Source organism: Takifugu rubripes, chromosome 7 (genome assembly GCF_901000725.2).
Source record: "Takifugu rubripes chromosome 7, fTakRub1.2, whole genome shotgun sequence".
NCBI classification, from domain to species: Eukaryota; Metazoa; Chordata; class Actinopteri; order Tetraodontiformes; family Tetraodontidae; genus Takifugu; species Takifugu rubripes.
Window position 1 is genome coordinate 9,230,608 of NC_042291.1, and position 24,647 is coordinate 9,255,254.

Genomic DNA, 24,647 nt, shown 5'->3' on the forward strand with positions numbered 1-24,647 from the left:
GAAAGTTTCGGGAACGGACTCTCCTAATCTGTCTAGCTCATTTGAAGGTGGAAGAAAAAAAGATTTCTGAAAGCTCTGATGAAAAATTGGTCGCATCAAAGAGAAATTTGTTATTTTATTTGGTAAGGGAAATTAGGGTTAGCCCACATGTGGCTATTCTGGACAAAGAAAAAGTCATACAACGCCCAGAAAAGGAGAAGCAATAAAAATGGCATTTGAGTGGAGAAAAGTGCAGCATCTTCATTAATGACTGACTCACCAGAACAAAAAGAGGGCGACCACGAGAGCTACGATGAGAGCGAGTCCAATTCCGACCACAGCTGGGAGCGTCTGGCTACCTGAGGAGGTCAGACATGTCACCATTTAATCACTTTAACCTAGTTATCTTTGCAAACTCTACCAGACACAAACCCCGCTGCTCCTCATCCACCATGGCCAGCAGCACCTCGGTCGAGTTCTTCCCCCCCACTTGGTTCCTGGCCTGGCAGAGGTACAGTCCAGAGTGCAGCGCCTCCATGGAGGGAATGGACAACACCTGACCTGAGCCCACCTGTGACCCGTTGGAGCTGCTGGAGTTTGTATTTCTGTACCAGATGTAGGTATCTGCAGGGGGGTTAGCATCACTGGAGCAGGTCAGAGTCACACTGCTGCCCCACACCACATGGGCTGGGTTAATTGTAATGGAAATGTTCTCTGGGACGTCTGGGAGAAGAACGGGATCCCACACAGTCACATCGTCATCATCAGAAATGTGTTGAGTTGAGTTTATGTCCAGATACGTACAGTAGACCTGGAGGAGGACCGCAGAGGAGTTAAAATGGTCCACCCCTCTGCTGCTGATGCTGTTCCAGGCCTGACAGTGGTACCGCCCGCTGTGATCCGGCTGCACGTCAGGGATGGTGTAGTTCTGCCCCGACCCGATGAAGCGCCCTTCCCTGTAGAGGCTGTACCCGTTGTTTCTCACCGGGGGGCTGGCGTCGCTGTGGCAGGTGAGAACCACCGAACTTCCTCTGACGACGTTCCCGGGTGAACTGATGGTCAAGGTCACTCTGTCAGGAGGATCTGATGGAGGGATGAGCCGGAAGGTTGAAGGATACAGTGACATATGGATAGAAAAGAGTATGTAAAGGTGGAATGGCATCTTTTTTCAGACACATTTCTTATTTTTATTTCAGTTTATACACATCAGTAATTGCTGTTTTCAAAATTGATTAATGTGACTTCTGCAGAACAGTTTAATTAAGCAGATGTTGAATCAGTGATAGTTGATGAAATTAGGAGAAAGTGTGACGGGCTTACACAGTACATTTACGGCCACGGGAGCAGATCTGACCCTCTCTTGTCCCTGGACAGCACAGTGGTACCTGCCAGTGTCCTCTCGCCTGGCTACAAAGACCTCGTTCCTTACAGGTTGTCCATCCTTGAACCAGACAGTGTCCACTGGCGTGGGACAGCCCGACACACAGGTCAGCCTGATGTCGTCGCCTTCCGCCACGGAGCTCGACTGCACAGCAGCCGTCAGCTCTGAATCACAGGGAAAAGGGTGAAGTTAGAAGGGTGATTCAAACACTCGCTGGCTGGTTTATTCCTGTTGTTACCTTTTACATACAACTCAGAATATGTTCGACGCGCCTCCAACGACCAGCCACCTGCTGGAATTTCTTCCAGACAACTAGGTTGACAGTGTTGGGAAAAGGATTGGAATACCGGCAGTTAATCACCGCTGACGCCCCTCTCAGAACGCACAGATCACTGTCCAAGGTCACTTCCAAGGATCCTCTCCGGGCACCTTTCATACAAGTAAATAAACTCAGTGATTAGAAGATTTGACCTGAAACGTTGAACCCAAAATATGTTGACTCACCAGATATCGTCGCAAGAATAATCAAAATATGACTTTTCATGCTTAAAATCCGCCTATATCGACAGAGCTCCATATAATCTCAATGTGCACGACCAACCACTTTAGGGCTATTTATGTTGTACACTAACCAAAAGAGGGAGGATTTCATGTTCCTTCCTCTTCTCAGATTTTTTTTTAGTGTTAAAAAAAAAACCTTTTGAGAGATTTTCGTTCATGATCTGAATCGCAAGCACCGTAAAAAAAACTGCTGCTGCCTATAAGAGAGAGAGACGAATTTTATGTTATAAGTAACCTTAAAGTATAATAAAAATGTGCTCATCAGCATTTTCTGTGACGTTCTGCGAAATCCATCTCTGTCCACTAGGCGCCGCTGCTGGAACATTAAACTAAACGAAGGCAACGCAGCTGACTGGTCCCCAGATAATCTACACAGAAATATCATAATTATGTACCTACAATTAATGTCAGACAGCGACTACGATGGCCAAGACATGAAGACGAAGAAAGGAAGAAAGAACAAAAAGGGGGTTGTTTTTGGAGAAGTGTAATTAAATCTTATTTTTTGAGTTAGGCAATTGTTTTTTAATGTTTGTATTTTAAAGGTTTGGTTAAGTTTATTTCAGAACCGCCAGAGTCTCGCTTCTATTTTCCACACAAGAGAAATCTGACAGAACTTCTTGAAAAATTGTTCTATTCGAAATTTATCTAAAATTATAATGAAATTACCGCTGTGTTAGTTGCATGGTTGTAACAAAGCAGCAAGGATCAGTGTGTTTGACTCCACCCACAAGAGGTGGCGCCAGGTGTGTTCCTCCTCAGCCAATGAGTTCCTTGCTAGCATCAGCTGTGAGGAAGTGGGTTTTGTTAGGTGAGATGGGTTTTTTACAGATCTATCTGAGCATTAAATGCTGTGACATGCGACTGAAGTGTGTTTGTGCGTTTCAGTGTGGTGAATCACTCCGTTGCTTCAGTGCCGGAGGCCAGCAGAGATGGTGGCGAGTTCTTCTGCGTCAAACAGGAAGAGCTCAGCTACGGCAAGAAAATCAGAGACGCGTTGTTCCCGTGGTAAGCTCCACCCGTCTGTGCGACGCTGCACCGACAGCCACTGTCCTCCCTTTGCCCTTTTCTTCCACCTCTCTTCTTGGTTAACGCACAGAAACATCAGCACTATGCTAGTTTGGATGTCAGGCTGTTGTTGCTAACTGTGTCTGTCTTTGTTCCAGTGACTGTGAGAGCCGGGAGGTTCTCACACTCTTGTGCCAAGGTAAGATGTTTGCTGAGATATACTATCACTGTCCGACACACTCTGGACACTCTCCCACCTTATTTCACACGCTGGGCTACTCTTTCTCTCGTGATCTTTGTGTTTTTCTTTGCTTCCTTGATGCTTACACATCCTGTCTGGCATTTTAATCCCCTCCGTTATGCCTATCTTGTCTGTTTTCCCCCAGTTGTGTCCTAAAATTACCCCCACACTGTTTGATTTTCTATCTGCTTTCTCCCCTCAGACTGCGGCAGGCGTAGTTTTGCAGCAGACCGTATAGTCGGTGGTGTAGATGCCAGGCAGGGAAGTTGGCCTTGGCAGGTGAGCCTCCAGTATGATGGAGTCCACCAGTGCGGGGGGTCCATCATCTCAAACCGCTGGATCGTCTCTGCAGCACACTGCTTCCCCAAGTAAGCAAGAGAGCTGCATAAAATGCAAACTCTTGTCTGTATGGATACAAGAGCAGTATATATCTCCTGTGCTAGGCGGTATAGCTTTCTTAACCGCTGGAGTGTGTTGCTGGGCTCCATCTCCAACAAACCTGTCAATGCCAACGTGGCGGAGGTTAAGACTATCGTTTACCACAGCAGCTACCTGCCCTTTGTGGATGCTAACATCGACGACAACAGCAGGGACATCGCCGTTCTCGCCCTCACCCAGCCTCTCACGTTCAACGGTATGAAGGCACACACACACACACACACACACACATACACACACACACACACACACACACACACAATTTCATGATAACAGTTTTTACAGATGAGGAAGAAGGAGCGCAATCTCTTTTCCACGGTAATGTTTGTGACCCCACCGCACAGATTTGAATAATTATAACATGTGTACAGATTAACTGAGAACATTAAATGAACTATATACACATGTCAACTTTTCTGGGCTAATATTTTATGTTAGATTCGTGGCTGGTTAATTGTTGAATTCTTCTTGTTAATTTATAACATGTTATATAATTGAAGATCTTCCGCTTGGGCATTGCTTCCACCTAGTGTTTATCATATAGAATTACAGCCCCTGTATTAGTGCACGTCAGTAAGATGATGTAATTTTCTTTTTGTGTACATTTACAGAGTACATCCAGCCTGTCTGTCTGCCAACACATGGACAAAGATTAATAGATGGGCAAATGGGAACAATTACTGGCTGGGGAAATGTCGGATACTTCAGCGAGTTTATATTTTATGACAATTGTTATTGTTTTTGTTTTTTACAAAAGACCGGCTAATATCTACAGAGTTTGACAGTTTTGTTGCCTGTCAGGGCACCTTGTAGATGTCCTTCAGGAGGCACATGTGCCCATCATCAGCGATGCCGTATGCAACGCTCCTGATTACTATGACAACCAGATCACCATTACCATGTTCTGTGCTGGTTATGAGAAAGGAGGCATTGATGCTTGTCAGGTCTGAATTTCCCCTGTTTATGTATTTTGGTGCACAAATCTAGTCTTCCTGTGCCCTCTCATTCATATGCTTGCATTTCTGTATCTTGGTGGATTTTCTGACCTTCTTAACCTGTGACACAGGGAGACAGCGGCGGTCCCTTCGTGGCAGAAGACTGTCTGTCCAAGACCAGCCGGTATCGTCTGCACGGAGTTGTGAGCTGGGGAACGGGCTGTGCTATGGCCAAGAAACCTGGCGTCTACACCAAAGTTTCCCGATTCCTTCCCTGGATATCTACAGCCATGAGGGTGAGAGACTCTCTTTCTTTTATGGAGTTTATTTGTCATAATACCAGAGGAAACGTTGGTGTTACAGATGTGTTTGTGCTTGTCTCCCCCACCAACAGAGCTATCACAACTTACCAGGGGTGCACAAATTGGCTCGGCCATGAAATTGGGTATGAAGCTCTGAGCCGACCTTGCAGAGGTCAGAAGGGACCTCTAGGGTAATAAAGACAGATACTGCTTTCCTGAACCATTAATACCCCAACTGTGAGCAGAGTTACTAACATTGTTTAACCTCTACAGGAGTCTATTTTTGTATAGTTAAAGACTGATTATAAAAGCCAAAGTGAATTTGTAATATGATCAGATATTGCAGAGGCCGCTTTTGTGATACAATACATTTTTTTTCTGTGACTTTCTTGTTTTTTCCCCCCACTTCTTGTTCACTTTAGTGGCACACAGCATCAAGTTGACCGTTATCTCAAAAAGTGAATTTACATGCAGACTCATGAAATTGTGGATGATAACCGTTTAGTTTGTCCTCCAGATTAAGTACAGCCTGTGCCATTTATTTGGGACTCAAGTTTGTGTTGCTAAAGGCTAACTGCTAATTTTTTAAGATTACTTAAACTGCACATAGGTATGTCATAGCAGAAACTGCATGCAATACCCCGGCTTTAGCATAAAAAGCAGTTATTCAAACATGTTTTGTCTTTTTCCTCACACGAACTGATGCGGACTTCACTCTTGTTGCAATCAGTATTTTGTTCTCGTTGTAAATACTTTTTTGTTTTATGATGTTTATTTGAAGCGTTTTGCGGAGCCACAGTGCAATAAAAAAATTGAAATCGTCTTCTCAGAGGAGCTCTTTTGTGTGCTTCTTTAATGCCTATTGTGGCACTGCCCGTGTCCTGGTTGAAAATGCCTGAAAGATGAGCAGCGTTCAAATCTGCAGTGCTGAAACATCAAGAAATTATAACTGTAAAAGTCAGATATTTACCAAAGTTTGTTAATCTTTATGTTGTAAAGAATTAGGCAAGACTGAGTCCTTGTTCAGAAATGTACCAAATATAAAATAATTAAAATGATCGATACAGTTGGTTCCTGGGTCATCGTGGTGAAATGGTAGCATAGATCACACTGTCAGTGCTGTTTTTTCCTTTGGACCTGTGGGGATAAATTAACCAAACATTACAAACACACTTTGCTTCCTTTTACATTGTGCTGTTGTTTTCACCCTTCTATTCATAAACTAAACCAAGAACAAACTGTGCTGCCTGCATGACAAATTCCCCACTTACTCAACACTTCCTTAAACTTAATCAGCTTCACTCTAGATGGCTCTTCAAAATTGAGAGTTGCTTCATCAGGGAGTTTTTAATGCAAATATTTCAGTGTGAAAAGTGCTAAAGTGTGAAACAGCCACCACCAGACTGGAACAGTGAACCTACCGTGAGCCCTGCACATCTGGACTGTCGCTCAGCCCCTCCAGATCTCTGGATTTGATCTTCACTAATGAGTAGATCACCTCGCCTCCGATGGATGCCGGAGACTGGGAGGAGGAGGAGGAAGGGATCGTATGGCGAGCGACGTCTGGCAGAGCGGAGTCTGACCTTTGGATGTTGCTGTATATGACGTTGGATTCATCAAGCGCCTTCTGATGAAGGCGCCTCTTTTTCCACCTGCTGAGACAACAACAAACATATAGTTACATAGAATATAGCTCATTCTTCCAGATCACATTTTGACTAAAGTTTCCTTGAAAGTAGCAGTGTGAAAACAGCGGGAAAGTTTCGGGAACAGACTCTCCTAATCTGTCTAGCTCAGGGGTCACCAACCTTTTTGAAACCAAGAGCTACGTCATGGGTACCGAGTCCTGTGAAGGGCTACCGCTTGACACACTCCTCTAAAATAACAAATTGTCTGTGTGTGTGTGTGTGTGCGTGTGTGTGTTGTGTGTGTATCAATAACTTAGAGTGGGTAACAAAAAAGATCAATATTCAACACTTTCATATTATTAATCTCAGCAATTGTTCAGATGATCACTTCTACATTTGATCAGAAAAAAAATGTCGAGTTTTCCCCAGACCTTTTCAACTATAAGAAACTAAACCATTTTAACAATTCATAAACTATGTTGAACCATGTTTTAAAAAGTTATGCAACATTTAAAAAAAAAAAAATCAACTTTCCTATTGAATAAATCTTAACTGAACAAATCTACTGCAATTCTGCTCAAAATCTGTTACATTTTATAAACACACTTTTTAGCTCATGGGCCTTCTCTGAGTGTAGAATGCTTCCCGGTGGGTAGTTAGCATTAGCACTGTAGCTTTCATGACACGTAGTGAAGCGTCGCTCCACATTGTGCTGCTTCGCCGTCATCACAGTCGCCCCACAAATGCAACATACACATCTTCCTTTCACAGTAGTAAAAAATGACTCTTCCTCCCATTCACTTTGAAAATGATAAATTTACTGTCTTCTTTTTGCCAGGTTTTTGGGGTAGAAAATTGCCCTCCACTAACCATCTTCACTGCCCGCTAGTTTATTCTCCACAAGCGCAAAGGTTCTTTCATGCGCACAATACTGACCTTTGAACTAGGTCAGAGTTCACCTTCACTTTATTTAGATTTTTATTTATTTTTAAGACATTGTCATTTTAAAATCTATGTAAATGCAGGTGTGATTTTTAAAAAATAGCGGTAGAAAAAATTTTCTTAGATGCACCTCACTTTTCTTAGATGCACGAGTTTTGCTATTTCGCATCAAAGAGAAATGTGTTATTTTATTTGGTAAGGGAAATGAGGGTTAGCCCACATGTGGCAATTCTGGACAAAGAAAAACGTCATCCAACGCCCAGAAAAGGAGAAGCAATAAAAATGGCATTTGAGTGGAGAAAAGTGCAGCATCTTCATTAATGACTGACTCACCAGAACAAAAAGAGGGCGACCACGAGAGCTACGATGAGAGCGAGTCCAATTCCGACCACAGCTGGGAGCGTCTGGCTACCTGAGGAGGTCAGACATGTCACCATTTAATCACTTTAACCTAGTTATCTTTGCAAACTCTACCAGACACAAACCCCGCTGCTCCTCATCCACCATGGCCAGCAGCACCTCGGTCGAGTTCTTCCCCCCGACTTGGTTCCTGGCCTGGCAGAGGTACAGTCCAGAGTGCAGCGCCTCCATGGAGGGAATGGACAACACCTGACCTGAGCCCACCTGCGACCCGTTGGAGCTGCTGGAGTTTGTATTTCTGTACCAGATGTAGGTATCTGCAGGGGGGTTAGCATCACTGGAGCAGGTCAGAGTCACACTGCTGCCCCACACCACATGGGCTGGGTTAATTGTAATGGAAATGTTCTCCGGGACGTCTGGGAGAAGAACGGGATCCCACACAGTCACATCGTCATCATCAGAAATGTGTTGAGTTGAGTTTATGTCCAGATACGTACAGTAGACCTGGAGGAGGACCGCAGAGGAGTTAAAATGGTCCACCCCTCTGCTGCTGATGTTGTTCCAGGCCTGACAGTGGTACCGCCCGCTGTGATCCGGCTGCACGTCAGGGATGGTGTAGTTCTGCCCCAACCTGATGAAGCGCCCTTCCCTGTAGAGGCTGTACCCGTTGTTTCTCACCGGGGGGCTGGCGTCGCTGTGGCAGGTGAGAACCACCGAACTTCCTCTGACGACGTTCCCGGGTGAACTGATGGTCAAGGTCACTCTGTCAGGAGGATCTGATGGAGGGATGAGCCGGAAGGTTGAAGGATACAGTGAAATATGGATAGAAAAGAGTATGTAAAGGTGGAATGGCATCTTTTTTCAGACACATTTCTTATTTTTATTTCAGTTTATACACATCAGTAATTGCTGTTTTCAAAATTGATTAATGTGACTTCTGCAGAACAGTTTAATTAAGCAGATGTTGAATCAGTGATAGTTGATGAAATTAGGAGAAAGTGTGACGGGCTTACACAGTACATTTACGGCCACGGGAGCAGATCTGACCCTCTCTTGTCCCCGGACAGCACAGTGGTACCTGCCAGTGTCCTCTCGCCTGGCTACAAAGACCTCGTTGCTTACAGGTTGTCCATCCTTGAACCAGACAGCGTCCACTGGCGTGGGACAGCCCGACACACAGGTCAGTCTGGTGACGTCGCCTTCCGCCACGGAGCTCGACTGCACAGCAGCCGTCAGCTCTGAATCACAGGGAAAAGGGTGAAGTTAGAAGGGTGATTCAAACACTCGCTGGCTGGTTTATTCCTGTTGTTACCTTTTACATACAACTTAGTAGATGTTTTACTCGTCTGAGCTTCGGACCTGGTGTAAAAACTGAAAGAGTAGTTCCCTGCATCGGCGTGTTGCACATCATTTATCTGCAGGCGGCAGTCACTGTTGAAGTTGCCCAAATATCGATAGCGCTGTGAGGGATCCCCGAATATACGCAAAGAGAGGAACCACCAATAACCATGCTGGTGTTTCCACCAGCCAACTGCGGTGACAGCGTGGGAAAAAGGATTGGAATACCAGCAGTTAATCACCGCTGACGCCCCTCTCAGAACGCACAGATCCCTGTCCAAGGTCACTTCCAAGGATCCTCTCTGGGCACCTTTCATCCAAGCAAATGAACTCAGTGATTAGATTTGACCTGAAACGTTGAACCCAAAATATGTTGACTCACCAGATATCGTCGCAAGAATAATCAAAAAATGACTTTTCATGCTTAAAATCCGCCTATATCGACAGAGCTCCATATAATCTCAATGTGCACGACCAACCGCTTTAGGGCTATTTATGTTGAACACTAACCAAAAGTGGGAGGATTTCATGTTACTTCCTCTTCTCAGATTTTTTTTTAGTGTTAAAAAAAAAAAACCTTTTGAGAGATTCTCGTTCATGATCTGAATCGCAAGCACCGTAAAAAGAACTGCTGCTGCCTATAAGAGAGAGAGACGAATTTTATGTTATAAGTAACCTTAAAGTATAATAAAAATTTGCTCATCAGCATTTTCTGTGACGTTCTGCGAAATCCATCTCTGTCCACTAGGCGCCGCTGCTGGAACATTAAACTAAACGAAGGCAACGCAGCTGACTGGTCCCCAGATAATCTACACAAAAATATCATAATTATGTACCTACAATTAATGTCAGACAGCGACTACGATGGCCAAGACATGAAGACGAAGAAAGGAAGAAAGTCCAAAACGGGGGTTGTTTTTGGAGAAGTGTAATTAAATCTTATTTTTTGAGTTAGGCAATTGTTTTTTAATGTTTGTATTTTAAAGGTTTGGTTAAGTTTATTTCAGAACCGCCAGAGTCTCGCTTCTATTTTCCACACAAGAGAAATCTGACAGAACTTCTTGAAAAATTGTTCTATTCGAAATGTATCTAAAGTTATAATGAAATTACCGCTGTGTTAGTTGCATGGTTGTAACAAAGCAGCAAGGATCAGTGTGTTTGACTCCACCCACAAGAGGTGGCGCCAGGTGTGTTCCTCCTCAGCCAATGAGTTCCTTGCTAGCATCAGCTGTGAGGAAGTGGGTTTTGTTAGGTGAGATGGTTTTTTTACAGATCTATCTGAGCATTAAATGCTGTGACATGCGACTGAAGTGTGTTTGTGCGTTTCAGTGTGGTGAATCACTCCGTTGCTTCAGTGCCGGAGGCCAGCAGAGATGGTGGCGAGTTCTTCTGCGTCAAACAGGAAGAGCTCAGCTACGGCAAGAAAATCAGAGACGCGTTGTTCCCGTGGTAAGCTCCACCCGTCTGTGCGACGCTGCACCGACAGCCACTGTCCTCCCTTTGCCCTTTTCTTCCACCTCTCTTCTTGGTTAACGCACAGAAACATCAGCACTATGCTAGTTTGGACGTCAGGCTGTTGTTGCTAACTGTGTCTGTCTTTGTTCCAGTGACTGTGAGAGCCGGGAGGTTCTCACACTCTTGTGCCAAAGTAAGATGTTTGCTGAGATATACTATCACTGTCCGACACACTCTCCCACCTTATTTCACACGCTGGGCTACTCTTTCTCTCATGATCTTTGTGTTTTTCTTTGCTTCCTTGATGCTTTCACATCCTGTCTGGCATTTTAATCCCCTCCTTTATGCCTATCTTGTCTGTTTTCCCCCAGTTGTGTCCTAAAATTACCCCCACACTGTTTGATTTTCTATCTGCTCTCTCCCCTCAGACTGCGGCAGGCGTAGTTTTGCAGCAGACCGTATAGTCGGTGGTGTAGATGCCAGGCAGGGAAGTTGGCCTTGGCAGGTGAGCCTCCAGTATGATGGAGTCCACCAGTGCGGGGGGTCCATCATCTCAAACCGCTGGATCGTCTCTGCAGCACACTGCTTCCCCAAGTAAGCAAGAGAGCTGCATAAAATGCAAACTCTTGTCTGTATGGATACAAGAGCAGTATATATCTCCTGTGCTAGGCGGTATAGCTTTCTTAACCGCTGGAGTGTGTTGCTGGGCTCCATCTCCAACAAACCTGTCAATGCCAACGTGGCGGAGGTTAAGACTATCGTTTACCACAGCAGCTACCTGCCCTTTGTGGATGCTAACATCGACGACAACAGCAGGGACATCGCCGTTCTCGCCCTCACCCAGCCTCTCACGTTCAACGGTATGAAGGCAGACACAAACACACACACACACACACACACACACACGATTTCATGATAACAGTTTTTACAGATGAGGAAGAAGGAGCGCAATCTCTTTTCCACGGTAATGTTTGTGACCCCACCGCACAGATTTGAATAATTATAACATGTGTACAGATTAACTGAGAACATTAAATGAACTATATACACATGTCAACTTTTCTGGGCTAATATTTTATGTTAGATTCGTGGCTGGTTAATTGTTGAATTCTTCTTGTTAATTTACAACATGTTATATAATTGAAGATCGTCCACTTGGGCATTGCTTCCATCTAGTGTTTATCATTTAGAATTACAGCCCCTGTATAAGTTCACGTCAGTAAGATGATGTAATTTTCTTTTTGTGTACATTTACAGAGTACATCCAGCCTGTCTGTCTGCCAACACATGGACAAAGATTAATAGATGGGCAAATGGGAACAATTACTGGCCGGGGAAATGTCGGATACTTCAGTGAGTTTATATTTTATGACAATTGTTATTGTTTTTTGTTTTTTACAAAAGATCGGCTAATATCTACAGAGTTTGACAGTTTTGTTGCCTGTCAGGGCACCTTGCTGATGTCCTTCAGGAGGCACATGTGCCCATCATCAGCGATGCCGTATGCAACGCTCCTGATTACTACGACAACCAGATCACCACTACCATGTTCTGTGCTGGTTATGAGAAAGGAGGCATTGATGCTTGTCAGGTCTGTATTTTCCTCTGTTTATGTATTTTGGTGCACAAATCTAGTCTTCCTGTGCCCTCTCATTCATATGCTTGCATTTCTGTATCTTGGTGGATTTTCTGACCTTCTTAACCTGTGACACAGGGAGACAGCGGCGGTCCCTTCGTGGCAGAAGACTGTCTGTCCAAGACCAGCCGGTATCGTCTGCACGGAGTTGTGAGCTGGGGAACGGGCTGTGCTATGGCCAAGAAACCTGGCGTCTACACCAAAGTTTCCCGATTCCTTCCCTGGATATCTACAGCCATGAGGGTGAGAGACTCTCTTTCTTTTATGGAGTTTATTTGTCATAATACCAGAGGAAACGTTGGTGTTACAGATGTGTTTGTGCTTGTCTCCCCCACCAACAGAGCTATCACAACTTACCAGGGGTGCACAAATTGGCTCGGCCATGAAATTGGGTATGAAGCTCTGAGCCGACCTTGCAGAGGTCAGAAGGGACCTCGAGGGTAATAAAGACAGATACTGCTTTCCTGAACCATTAATACCCCAACTGTGAGCAGAGTTACTAACATTGCTTAACCTCTACAGGAGTCTATTTTTGTACAGTTAAAGACTGATTATAAAAGCCAAAGTGAATTTGTAATATGATCAATACTAGAGGCCACTTTTGTGATACAATACATTTTTTTCTGTGACTTTTCTTTTGCCTTTCTTGTTTTTCCCCCCACTTCTTGTTCACTTTAGTGGCACACAGCATCAAGTTGACAGTTATCTCAAAAAGTGAATTTACATGCAGACTCATGAAATTGTGGATGATAACCGTTTAGTTTGTCCTCCAGATTAAGTACAGCCTGTGCCATTTATTTGGGACTCAAGTTTGTGTTGCTAAAGGCTAACTGCTAATTTTTTAAGATTACTTAAACTGCACATAGGTATGTCATAGCAGAAACTGCATGCAATACCCCAGCTTTAGCATAAAAAGCAGTTATTCAAACATGTTTTGTCTTTTTCCTCACGCAAACTGATGCGGACTTCACTCTTGTTGCAATCAGTATTTTGTTCTCGTTGTAAATAGTTTTTTGTTGTTTATGATGTTTATTTGAAGCGTTTTGCGGAGCCACAGTGCAATAAAAAAATTGAAATCGTCTTCTCAGAGGAGCTCTTTTGTGTGCTTCTTTAATACCTATTGTGGCAGTGCCTGTGTCCTGGTTGAAAATGCCTGAAAGATGAGCAGCATTCAAATCTGCAGAGCTGAAACATCAAGAAATTATAACTGTAAAAGTCAGATATTTAACAAAGTTTGTTAATCTTTATGTTGTAAAGAATTAGGCAAGACTGAGTCCTTGTTCAGAAATGTACCAAATATAAAATAATTAAAATGATCGATACAGTTAGTTCCTGGGTCATCATGGTGAAATGGTAGCATAGATCACACTGTCGATGCTGTTTTTTCCTTTGGACCTGTGGGGATAAATTAACCAAACGTTACAAACACACTTTCCTTCCTTTTACATTGTGCTGTTGTTTTCACCCTTCTATTCATAAACTAAACCAAGAACAAACTGTGCTGCCTGCATGACAAATTCCCCACGTACTCAACACTTCCTTAAACTTAATCAGCTTCACTCTAGATGGCTCTTCAAAATAGAGAGTTCCTCAAAGTTCTAACCACAAATTTAATGCTTCATCAGGGCATTTTTAATGTAAATATTGCAGTGTGAAAAGTTTGAAAGTGTGAAAACAGCCACCACCAGACTGGAACAGTGAACCTACCGTGAGCCCTGCACATCTGGACTGTCGCTCAGCCCCTCCAGATCTCTGGATTTGATGTTCACTAATGAGTAGATCACCTCGCCTCCGATGGACGCCGGAGACTGAGAGGAGGAGGAGGAAGGGATCGTATGGCGAGCGACGTCTGGCAGAGCGGAGTCTGGCCTTTGGATGTTGCTGTATATGACGTTGGATTCATCAAGCGCCTTCTGATGAAGGTGCCTTTTTTTCCACCTGCTGAGACAACAACAAACATATAAATATAGAATATAGCTCATTCTTCCAGATCACATTTTGACTAAAGTTTCCTTGAACGTAGCAGCGTGAAAACAGCGGGAAAGTTTCGGGAACGGACTCTCCTAATCTGTCTAGCTCATTTGAAGGTGGAAGAAAAAAAGATTTCTGAAAGCTCTGATGAAAAATTGGTCGCATCAAAGAGAAATGTGTTATTTTATTTGGTAAAGGAAATGAGGGTTAGCCCACATGTGGCAATTCTGGACAAAGAAAAACGTCATACGACGCCCAGAAAAGGAGAAGAAATAAAAATGGCATTTGAGTGGAGAAAAGTGCAGCATCTTCATTAATGACTGACTCACCAGAACAAAAAGAGGGCGACCACAAGAGCTACGATGAGAGCGAGTCCAATTCCGACCACAGCTGGGAGCGTCTGGCTACCTGAGGAGGTCAGACATGTCACCATTTAATCACTTTAACCTAGTTATCTTTGCAAACTCTACCAGACACAAACCCCGCTGCTCCTCATCCACCATGGCCAGCAGCACCTCGGTCGAGTTCTTCCCCCCCACTTGGTTCCTGGCCTGGCAGAGGTACAGTCCAGAGTGCAGCGCCTCCATGGAGGGAATGGACAACACCTGACCTGAGCCCACCTGTGACCCGTTGGAGCTGCTGGAGTTTGTATTTCTGTACCAGATGTAGGTATCTGCAGGGGGGTTAGCATCACTGGAGCAGGTCAGATTCACACTGCTGCCCCACACCACATGGGCTGGGTTAATTGTAATGGAAATGTTCTCCGGGACGTCTGGGAGAAGAACGGGATCCCACACAGTCACATCGTCATCATCAGAAATGTGTTGAGTTTATGTCCAGATACGTACAGTAGACCTGGAGGAGGACCACAGAGGAGTTAAAATGGTCCACCCCTCTGCTGCTGATGCTGTTCCAGGCCTGACAGTGGTACCGCCCGCTGTGATCCGGCTGCACGTCAGGGATGGTGTAGGTCTGCCCCGACCCGATGAAGCGCCCTTCCCTGTAGAGGCTGTACCCGTTGTTTCTCACCGGGGGGCTGGCGTCGCTGTGGCAGGTGAGAACCACCGAACTTCCTCTGACGACGTTCCCGGGTGAACTGATGGTCAAGGTCACTCTGTCAGGAGGATCTGATGGAGGGATGAGCCGGAAGGTTGAAGGATACAGTGAAATATGGATAGAAAAGAGTATGTAAAGGTGGAATGGCATCTTTTTTCAGACACATTTCTTATTTTTATTTCAGTTTATACACATCAGTAATTGCTGTTTTCAAAATTGATTAATGTGACTTCTGCAGAACAGTTTAATTAAGCAGATGTTGAATCAGTGATAGTTGATGAAATTAGGAGAAAGTGTAACGGGCTTACACAGTACATTTACGGCCACGGGAGCAGATCTGACCCACTCTTGTCCCCGGACAGCACAGTGGTACCTGCCAGTGTCCTCTCGCCTGGCTACAAAGACCTCGTTCCTTACAGGTTGTTCATCCTTGAACCAGACAGCGTCCACTGGCGTGGGACAGCCCGACACACAGGTCAGCCTGATGTCGTCGCCTTCCGCCACGGAGCTCGGCTGCACAGCAGCCGTCAGCTCTGAATCACAGGGAAAAGGGTGAAGTTAGAAGGGTGATTCAAACACTCGCTGGCTGGTTTATTCCTGTTGTTACCTTTTACATCCAACTTAGTAGATGTTTTACTCTTCTTTTTGGACCAGGTGTAAAAACTGAAAAAGTAGTCCCCTGCATCGGTGTGTTGCACATCATTTATCTGCAGGCGGCAGTCACTGATGTAGTCGCCCAAATATCGATAGCGCTGCGAGGAAACCCTGAAATTTGGCAAAGAGCCGCTCCTCCAATAACCAACCTCCTGATATTGTTTCCTCCAGCCAACTGCGGTGACAGTGTGGTAAAAAGGTTTGGAATACCGGCAGTTAATCACCGCTGACGCCCCTCTCAGAACGCACAGATCACTGTCCAAGGTCACTTCCAAGGATCCTCTCTGAGCACCTTTCATACAAGTAAATAAACTCAGTGATTAGAAGATTTGACCTGAAACGTTGAAACCAAAATATGTTGACTCACCAGATATCGTCGCAAGAATAATCAAAATATGACTTTTCATGCTTAAAATCTGCCTATATCGACAGAGTTCCATATAATCTCAATGTGCACGACCAACCGCTTTAGGGCTATTTATGTTGTACACTAACCGAAAGTGGGAGGATTTCATGTTACTTCCTCTTCTCAGATTTTTTTTTTCGTGTTAAAAAAAAAAACCTTTTGAGAGATTCTGGTTTATGATCTGAATCCCAAGCACTGTAAAAAGAACTGCTGCTGCCTATAAGAGAGAGAGACGAATTTTATGTTATAAGTAACCTTAAAGTATAATAAAAATTTGCTCATCAGCATTTTCTGTGACGTTCTGCGAAATCCATCTCTGTCCACTAGGCGCCGCTGCTGGAACATTAAACTAAACGAAGGCAACGCAGCTGACTGGTCCCCAGATAATCTACACAAAAATATCATAATTATGTACCTACAATTAATGTCAGACAGCGACTACGATGGCCAAGACATGAAGACGAAGAAAGGAAGAAAGAAAAAAAAGGGGGTTGTTTTTGGAGAAGTGTAATTAAATCTTATTTTTTGATTTAGGCAATTGTTTTTTAATGTTTGTATTTTAAAGGTTTGGTTAAGTTTATTTCAGAACCGCCAGAGTCTCGCTTCTATTTTCCACACAAGAGAAATCTGACAGAACTTCTTGAAAAATTGTTCTATTCGAAATTTATCTAAAATTATAATGAAATTACCGCTGTGTTAGTTGCATGGCTGTAACAAAGCATGGACCGTTGTCTGAAACCAAAAAAATATCAGCCTTAATAAATAGGTGGGGCTAACTATTATTAGTTATTACTAACTATTATTCATTATTTTTTAATTGTTCGTATGTATTCATTAATAATATATATATATATATTTTTTTTTTTTTAAAAAGCGTGTTCGAGTGTACTTTTAAATGCGGTGACCGTGACGACAGTTTCCTGCCCAGCACGCGTATCGTTACTGTCGCCACCGGAACAAACAGGAAGTGAGGAAAACAGGAAGTGAGATGCGAGTTGTACCGATTAAACGTTTTGAACTCTGGACAGTGCATAAATGTGTAAACATTTGACATGGCTGCCAGCTTTGAAGATGAACATTCATTAAATACTGCATCTACATTCTTTATGATTCACTTTCGCATGTTAGTGAGGTGAACACTGGGAACATCATTGGATGGGGTGATGTTGGACAATCAAAATATACCCCTATCATATATCAATGAAGTGATGTCAGGATTACAAACAGTATCATAATACTTCAGTTTTGATTTGACATTAAAATAGAAAACTGCCCCATGTTACTTTAAAATTTTCACTAAAAATATTTTATTAAAACTGATGTTGCACAACCACAGTGATGGTTCTGAAAATAAACATTTCATAATGGCTTAGAAACATGATGGGACCACTTTGGGGGGAAAAAAGACACATGCACACATTTGAAGTGAAGGCTTTATTTTACAGGGGGGAATTCCAAGGTCACACCAGAATATTTTAGTCTTTGGGATTACTTTATTTTGTTATTACTTAATAATAACTAATTGATCAGTCACAAACTACAGTAGAAACTATTAACCTATTTTTAACAAAATTTGAATGTTCTTAATACTGGGGAACTGAAATAAGCAAATTACATGAGCAAGCAATGTCTGTTTCTCTGGTTCAGCACACATTCAGAATTTCCCGTAATCGTTCATGTGTCTGCTTTGAAAACCCACTGAACCACTTTCTACAGTAGGCTTTGTTTGTGTCTAATTACCCATATTTATCTTCCCCAAAACTTTAAAATGTACAGAAAGGGACAAAGGTATGTTGTGTTTTGTCTTTTGTTATGATAATGAATATTTTATGAATAGCAAACAACAGCATGCAATCCAGAATTATTGCCAATTTAATACAGTCAACAGAATAAATGTTGTCTTATCATCCATTTAAATTAGCCACTTTGAACTCTATGACAATTCAGTTGTGTTTCATGTCAAATTCTGCATACTATACAGTATTTGTTTTTCATATTCACTTAAGGAATTTATTTATTTTTTCCTTTTTTCAGGATACATATGATGCCGTAGAAGCCATTCATATATATACTTTTTTTTTTTTTTTTTTTAATTTGGAACAAACTACCATCTAAAAAGCAGCAGTAACTTTATTGTGGGCATGAATGCAAGCAGAATAACAGTTGAACGGTGCCAATACTGCTTGAAGATGACCCAAGACAACGTGCGTGGAACTGGACTTGCACTCTGGCCAAAAGAACCACATGTTCTCACGGTCCCTGGAGCCATGGAGAAATCCACAAGGATGTGTGTGACCCAGAACAGCATTGTCAACATTCACGGGAAGTCTATTCCTGCAGTTGTATCCGGGTCAGTGGATGTGAAATCACGAGTTGACACGAAAGAAGGTGATGAGCTGTTGAATCTGAGGAACAACAAGCTAAGAGACACAATAGCAGTGAACTTGCTTGTTTCAATTTAATTTCTGCAGCTTTTAGCAGCTTCCTGTGAAAGCTTTTCAGGTGGGACTTTTAAACCAACAACAATGACAGGCATAATTATGTGTAACACACACACTGTATATTTTAACTATATTTCTGAAATATAAAGTGGAAATACATATCACACCTTTGGTTCCGGTGCTCAGGCCTCAGTGGTGGTGGAACGTGTAAACAACGTTCGAGGTCTCCTTTGGTTTTCTCTCTCCACCTTGTGGCAGATTATGGACCTGCACCTGATCCACGCTGAATAAAAGATCAACAACGAAAACATTTGAGGGCACCTGGACATCTGACTCATATCAGCTGTTGCTCCAAATGTGTTAAAATGTCTTTAACAATCCAAAACGCCAAGGGGAAATTTATTGCCGTCCCATAAACAGGAGGTGTTGGATATTCGGAAAAAGAACGAGAGTAAGAGGAGTGTGGAAGATGTGATGAAAAAGAAGATAAAAAAAGAAATAGGGCGGTGGGGGTGGGTTATCTGTGGTACATTAGATGTGAAATAGTAGTTAACTGCTGCATTCAGCAGTGAGTGATGAGATTCAGATGTGTTGCAGAAGGAGACAGAACCTCAGAGGAATGTGAGTTGATGACAGAGGGTGAGGATGCAGATGTGTACCTGGACAACCTGGAGTAGTGAACAGTTGGGTAGTTTGGAGTGGGGCCATGTCTTTCCACCTGGGTTACTGGTGGAGCGTCCTTAAGGGGAACAATTGCGGGGTGAGGGGAGCTGTCACTCAAATCCTCTGCCTCCTCCTACACACACCACACATGCAACGACATGCACACGCGCGACAGAGCTGAGTTGATAGGGGGTGAAATCTCATTCCCCTGACTCAAATCACTGGTGAAGGTGTGGAAGGTGTTGTTTACCGGTATGTCGGACATCTTGCCCTTTCTCGTTGGCACGCTCTCCTGGGCTGACTCGTAGAACATCGTGTCATCTGTCACTGATGGCCGCTGGAGTTACACACACCCACACACAGAAAGAGAAGAATTGAGGCTCATATTTGGACAGATTGCAGTTGCTGACAGAGGAAATTCCAATGAAATGACTTTATTGTAGGAGTAAAGAGCATTACGTACCTTGATCACTTCTCCTGACTCCATGTCGACTCTGTGCATGTTCTTACTGAAAAACATTATGTGGGACAATAGCGTCTCCCCACTAAATAACACAAAAAGGGTGTCATATCCGGCTGAATATTTAAATTTAGAGCGTGTCACCTGATCATAACGGCCACAGTGAGTGTGATGAGTCCCGCTGACACACCTACAGCTGAGGCCAAGGCGATGAATTTGAGACGACCTGCCATAGTCGAAGGAGAGAGGGCTATCAGCCTGACCAGAATGCTGAAAGGACTCATAAAGGGAATAATGGTTAACCTGAGATGAGTAAAAAAAAACGTGCGGCACACTTAAGAAGACTAAAATAGAAGAGAAAGTCAGGAATGAGGAAAGAGCCGTGCATCATCTCGCAAGCGTCTAGACGCAGGGACTTGTGTTTCCAGGTCTTATTTCCAAACTGAGCTCCACTTCTTCAGCTGTCTAGACTCAAATAGTAGTTTTCCACAACACCTCATCACCAATTTCTCTCCCCTCAAAGAGAAAAGAGCTTTGCATGACTCACCCTGACTCATAGAAAAACAGTCAGAAGCCATGAGGCCATGCATGGAGCGTCCAGACCTCATACTGCGATAGTGACAGGGGAGGTTCCATCACTCATCATGTCAAACCCACAGAACCTTTTCCAAAACGTGCCTGGTGCTATAATCTCAGGGAAGCACTTTATTTTCAGGTCACAGTGTGAGATGATCAGAACCAGAATGTTTTATTCAGCTTATCAGGGACACCTCATCTCTTCCACGACACCTTTACAAGTGACCAAAGCATCGACAGCAACCCAGAAGAAAGGAGAAAAGTGGTGTCACAAGGTGGCACGTTAAAGCGCGGAGGTGTGAGGGAACAGTTGTCAGCAGAGATGAACTGCTGAACGGCCTCCAGACCGAGTGTGAATGGAAGTCCGACACCTTCACACGTCATGAAAAACACCACTTTACTTTTTTCGTGTGGCTTTAATGTTAAAAAAGATCCCTAATCATTCATCCCGAGGGTATCCTTATGCAATCCTGGTTCCTACTTTGGTTTTGTGTTTCTGTGAACTGATCTAAATAATTCAACACATAACTTTTCATTCAGTGTCTGTGCATAAACAGATTAGCTACCTCTGACTCTGACGGTGAGGACGGGAGAACTGTGGGCTCCGATTCGATTCCGGGCCTCGCAGTAGTACTGACCGCTTTCTCTGGGTCCAACCTCAGAAATGGTGAAGACGGGGCCAGACTTGGTGCCCCATGCTGCAGACAGAGAGGAGGATGCACTCACTGTATAGGAAATCGCAAAAGGATGCAAACCAGACAGCCCGTCCAGAGGGGCGCGGGGCAACGCTCGCTGCAAACATCCGCGACAAATTACAGAGTCCGGAGTTCACCGTTTGGTAATGTTACCCTTGAGTTGAACCGCATTGTTACGATGCTAACATTGTGCAGAGCCGCCGTTCAGAGCCAAGCGGTGCCATGTGAAATTGTCCACGGCGGGGTTCGCCTGACTGCTGCACATCAAGGTCAAAGGTCGACCGGCGTCCACCACACTGGAGGGGTGAGCCAACACGGAGGTGTTCTTAGGGGGATCTGGATAGAGAGTCACATTTTTAACAAGTCAACAATGATGGGCCGTGGAAATTGAACTAACCACGCATTCCAGGGGAATTCAAAGGTCAGAATTTCTAAGCAGGCAATTTTTGTTTAATTTCAACACCCTACTTAATGTGTTTTTCCTGTTTGTGTGATACACTAGGCAACTGTGTTGCATCTGTAGGAGAGCTGAGTGAGTGGTATCAGCTCACAATGCTCACAACAATAGAGCCAAGATAAATTTGTTACATTTTTGGAAAATGCTCAACTTGGAGGTGATGTCATTCCCTGCTGAGAATTCCAATTTGCGGGGTAAATGAAATGTGCCATAATCATTAAATTAAAAACAGAGCGCATGCGTGACTCACAGAGGACAGCAAGCGTAGCCACAATGGAGGATTGGTATCCCAGTTGGTTCCATGCTGTACAGTAGTACTGCCCAGCGTGGTGGGCACGCACAGAGGAGAAGGTCAGGTTCTGCGAGGTTTCTTTAGGAAGCACGTGGTCTGCGAGGATACGATACCATGCATACCTGACAACAGGAAACAACATGCAGATTGATATAAAACCCTGTACGTTAATGTTAATTTATCTGTTTTAAACCACGACTCAAATATATTCAGTCCCATTCCGTTTACCTGTTAGCTGGAGGATTGGCTTTGTTGGCACAGCTCAGGTTTACGAAGGATCCTTCTCTGATGTCACCCGGAGGGCTAAACAGCACCTGCGTGTTCTTTGGAGAGTCTGAAAAGAGCAGTTGCCTCTGTTCTACTGCATTTTGGCTCAAGTTATGAGAGTTACAATGCACACGTATGAAGTCGGACAAAAGCCAGCGTCACCGCAGCAACGGTAAAAGCACCCAGCAGACTCACAGGTGACATTGAGTAGAAACGGGCTGGAGCGGTCTGTTCCAAGTGAGTTACGAGCTACGCAGAAGTACTCTCCCCTGTCGGTGTATTTGAGATGGGACAAGTGCAGCTGAGGTCTGAAACTGTCTGGGATGCTGCCACTGTTCATATCTGGAGAGAAAATATGGACACACGGAGACTGAAAGTTCACATTACACGCAAATAAAAAGCACACTGCACACGGAAAACCTAGATTCACTGATGCTAAGCTTCTGTTCGGCAGGAAAACTAGTACCCTACCTTTGAACCACGCGAAGCTCTCTGCAGGTGGAGCTGCATCAGTGCTGCAGGTCAGGGTGACAGACCCCCCCTCCGTCACCTCTCCTGCTGGGAAGACAGTTATGGAGGTGAAGTGGGGAGAATCTGCAGGGGAGCAGAATGAACACGACTGGGTGGAGATAAAACACAAAACACAGAGAGAGCTCTGCTTTTAACTGAGCCTTTTGTACCCACACCCAAGCGCCAGGGAGACCAGAGGAGAATGGACCTTCTGTGGTGGGATCGGTCGACAAGTATACGCTCCAGCATGTTGGCGGTCGAAGCGATTGATTACCATCCACTTCTCGTAGGAGCCAAGATTCAGTCCATTCCTGTGTGTAGAGCATCAGTTGATTGTTGGGTGGGGATTTTCAATGGAGATGTTACACCTATCACACCTGTACAGCGCGAGGTTCCTTCCTGGAGCGGCGCATCCTCGCGCCTGACAGCCTACGAACACGGTCTCACCGAAACCAAATGTGTTGGCGTGACGGGCTGGATGCACCTGGACCTGGAGGTCTGGATCACACACGCACACACGATGACTACCAACATCCGTCCTGCAGATTCGGCCTGGACTCACCTGTCACATCGAGCCTGACGCTGTCGGGGGAGGTCCATCTCCCGAGCGGTTGGTCTGTCTCAAACCGGAAGTGGTAGTCGCCCGCATCGCTCAGCTTCACGACCCGAATCTGGAAGGAGCAGCTTGAGTAGCTGCCGCCAATGTATCTGGAAGCCACCATTCCTTTGGTCAGGAAGTGGACACTTTTCCGCAGATAGCGGGTGAGTGTTTGCGTTACCGTGTACGTCCGCGGTAAGACAGGCTGATCTGGTTGGGGTCAGTGTGGTGAGCAAACTCCCTGCGGCCCTCCGAAGAAACACGGAACCACATGACCCACCTCACAGTGTGGCCTGGGAAAGCCAGAGCAGCAGCCATGTTTGAAAGGGGAACAAAAAGGGCTTTAAAACCAAAAGACATGACCTCCCTGCAGCCTTTTCAGGTCATCCATGTTGGTCTGATACCTGAGGGGTAGTCGAAACGGCAAGGCAGCGTGACACTTGTCCCTGCCCACACACAGATCTCTCTCCTGGAAAATGAGACGCTCCACCTGCTCTGAATACCTGCACGACATTTTAATAAATAATAAAGGAGCAAAAAAAAAAAGGATTTTTCTAACTAAAGTGGTAATAATAAAAGACAAGAAATCATCAAGGGTTCCTCCATTGTGGCTCCTCAGATGAGAGTATGTCACACCACAGTTCAGATAGAGAGAACTGATGCCACGGTGTCATCCTGCCAAGTGAAAGCCTGGCTGGCTACCTTGCACAAAAGGCAATCAATACTTATAAATAACTTGAGCGTAAAGGCAAGGACACCTGGCTGCAGCAACTTATGTGCCCGATGGCTGCAACAAACAAGCCAGTTATTATTTTTACTGGTTTCTGGCAACATGAGATGGGTGAAATGCTGCTCAACATATCTGTTAGATTTCTGATTATTTAAAAAAAAAATTGTGATGATTTGTGAAGATGAACTCAAATTTTTGGGTGGCGTGTGTTTTTATCTTACCTGGTAAGGCTGTCAGGAGGGTGAACAGGACTGTACCTGCCAACATCTCCACTAACAGAAGCTCTGTGGCGTCGCCAGAGAGGGCGAGAGGTGAAGCGAATGGTTATCGGAATAAACGGAATCCAGTGAAATCCATCCGGAGCCCTCACCCCTCAAGCGTCTTCATCCAGCTCACTCGCACAGAGTCCAGCGGGATACCTGCAGTCCCGGCAGTGATGGAGGTGGCGACAGTTGGGATGGAAGGATGTGGGAGGAGACAGAGGCAGGAGGAAGAGGAAGTGTGTGTTTTTCCAAGTATCTTGTAACTTCCAGTTACATCTTGAACACATTTTCTTCCCAGTTTTATGGTCTGCGATGATATTTGTCTGAATGATTGTGACATTTGGCTTTACTGTATTTGCTTTAATTGTTGTGAACTTCCTGTTTTCTTATTTTGAAGGTCCTCT

At 44.4% G+C, this 24,647-nt stretch overlaps 5 protein-coding genes across 7 annotated transcripts; 2 read left to right on the forward strand and 3 right to left on the reverse strand.

Moving 5' to 3' along the window:
• The first annotated feature begins 1,268 nt into the window (after positions 1-1,268).
• On the forward strand, positions 1,269-5,648 carry LOC105419034 (serine protease hepsin-like). Its single transcript, XM_029838543.1, has 11 exons — positions 1,269-1,466; positions 1,516-1,800; positions 2,602-2,732; positions 2,810-2,929; positions 3,088-3,128; positions 3,373-3,538; positions 3,614-3,804; positions 4,220-4,315; positions 4,422-4,552; positions 4,675-4,839; positions 4,938-5,648. The coding sequence occupies exons 1-11, from the start codon at positions 1,269-1,271 to the stop codon at positions 4,980-4,982; spliced, it is 1,569 nt and encodes a 522-aa protein (XP_029694403.1). The 3' UTR covers positions 4,983-5,648.
• LOC115250293 (putative pregnancy-specific beta-1-glycoprotein 7) lies at positions 5,599-10,244 on the reverse strand. The gene is made up of 8 exons (XM_029838251.1): positions 9,496-10,244; positions 9,088-9,423; positions 8,789-9,013; positions 8,273-8,551; positions 7,901-8,191; positions 7,749-7,827; positions 6,267-6,500; positions 5,599-5,982 (listed from the first exon to the last, which is right to left on the reverse strand). Exons 1-8 carry the CDS (start codon positions 9,566-9,568, stop codon positions 5,925-5,927), a joined length of 1,575 nt encoding a protein of 524 aa, XP_029694111.1. The 5' UTR covers positions 9,569-10,244; the 3' UTR covers positions 5,599-5,924.
• Positions 9,959-12,772, forward strand: LOC101061536 (serine protease hepsin-like). The gene is made up of 10 exons (XM_029838544.1): positions 9,959-10,024; positions 10,235-10,365; positions 10,443-10,562; positions 10,721-10,761; positions 10,997-11,162; positions 11,238-11,428; positions 11,826-11,921; positions 12,017-12,159; positions 12,283-12,447; positions 12,546-12,772. The coding sequence occupies exons 1-10, from the start codon at positions 9,959-9,961 to the stop codon at positions 12,588-12,590; spliced, it is 1,164 nt and encodes a 387-aa protein (XP_029694404.1). The 3' UTR covers positions 12,591-12,772.
• A 97-nt stretch (positions 12,773-12,869) lies between these two features.
• Positions 12,870-16,396, reverse strand: LOC105419036 (B-cell receptor CD22-like). Of its 2 annotated transcripts, none has more exons than XM_029838250.1 (8): positions 16,253-16,396; positions 15,839-16,177; positions 15,540-15,764; positions 15,024-15,302; positions 14,657-14,947; positions 14,505-14,583; positions 13,912-14,142; positions 12,870-13,599 (listed from the first exon to the last, which is right to left on the reverse strand). In XM_029838250.1, the coding sequence occupies exons 1-8, from the start codon at positions 16,323-16,325 to the stop codon at positions 13,545-13,547; spliced, it is 1,572 nt and encodes a 523-aa protein (XP_029694110.1). In that variant the 5' UTR covers positions 16,326-16,396; the 3' UTR covers positions 12,870-13,544. The 2 variants fall into 2 exon arrangements, with proteins under 2 accessions (XP_029694110.1, XP_029694109.1); XM_029838249.1 differs by having other exon boundaries at positions 13,912-14,145.
• Positions 16,397-18,571: 2,175 nt separating this feature from the next.
• On the reverse strand, positions 18,572-24,366 carry LOC115250564 (sialoadhesin). 2 transcript variants are annotated; one of them, XM_029839506.1, is made up of 18 exons: positions 24,202-24,366; positions 23,655-23,753; positions 23,432-23,543; positions 23,215-23,360; positions 23,030-23,150; positions 22,827-22,963; positions 22,614-22,736; positions 22,338-22,484; positions 22,104-22,209; positions 21,834-21,997; positions 21,313-21,462; positions 20,998-21,129; positions 20,000-20,081; positions 19,859-19,904; positions 19,646-19,732; positions 19,392-19,528; positions 18,900-19,015; positions 18,572-18,711 (listed from the first exon to the last, which is right to left on the reverse strand). In XM_029839506.1, the coding sequence occupies exons 1-17, from the start codon at positions 24,245-24,247 to the stop codon at positions 18,922-18,924; spliced, it is 1,929 nt and encodes a 642-aa protein (XP_029695366.1). In that variant the 5' UTR covers positions 24,248-24,366; the 3' UTR covers positions 18,572-18,711; positions 18,900-18,921. The 2 variants fall into 2 exon arrangements, 1 of the variants encoding a protein (XP_029695366.1); XR_003889135.1 differs by lacking the exons at positions 18,572-18,711; positions 18,900-19,015 and having other exon boundaries at positions 19,513-19,528; positions 19,859-20,081.
• Between the last annotated feature and the right edge of the window lie 281 nt (positions 24,367-24,647).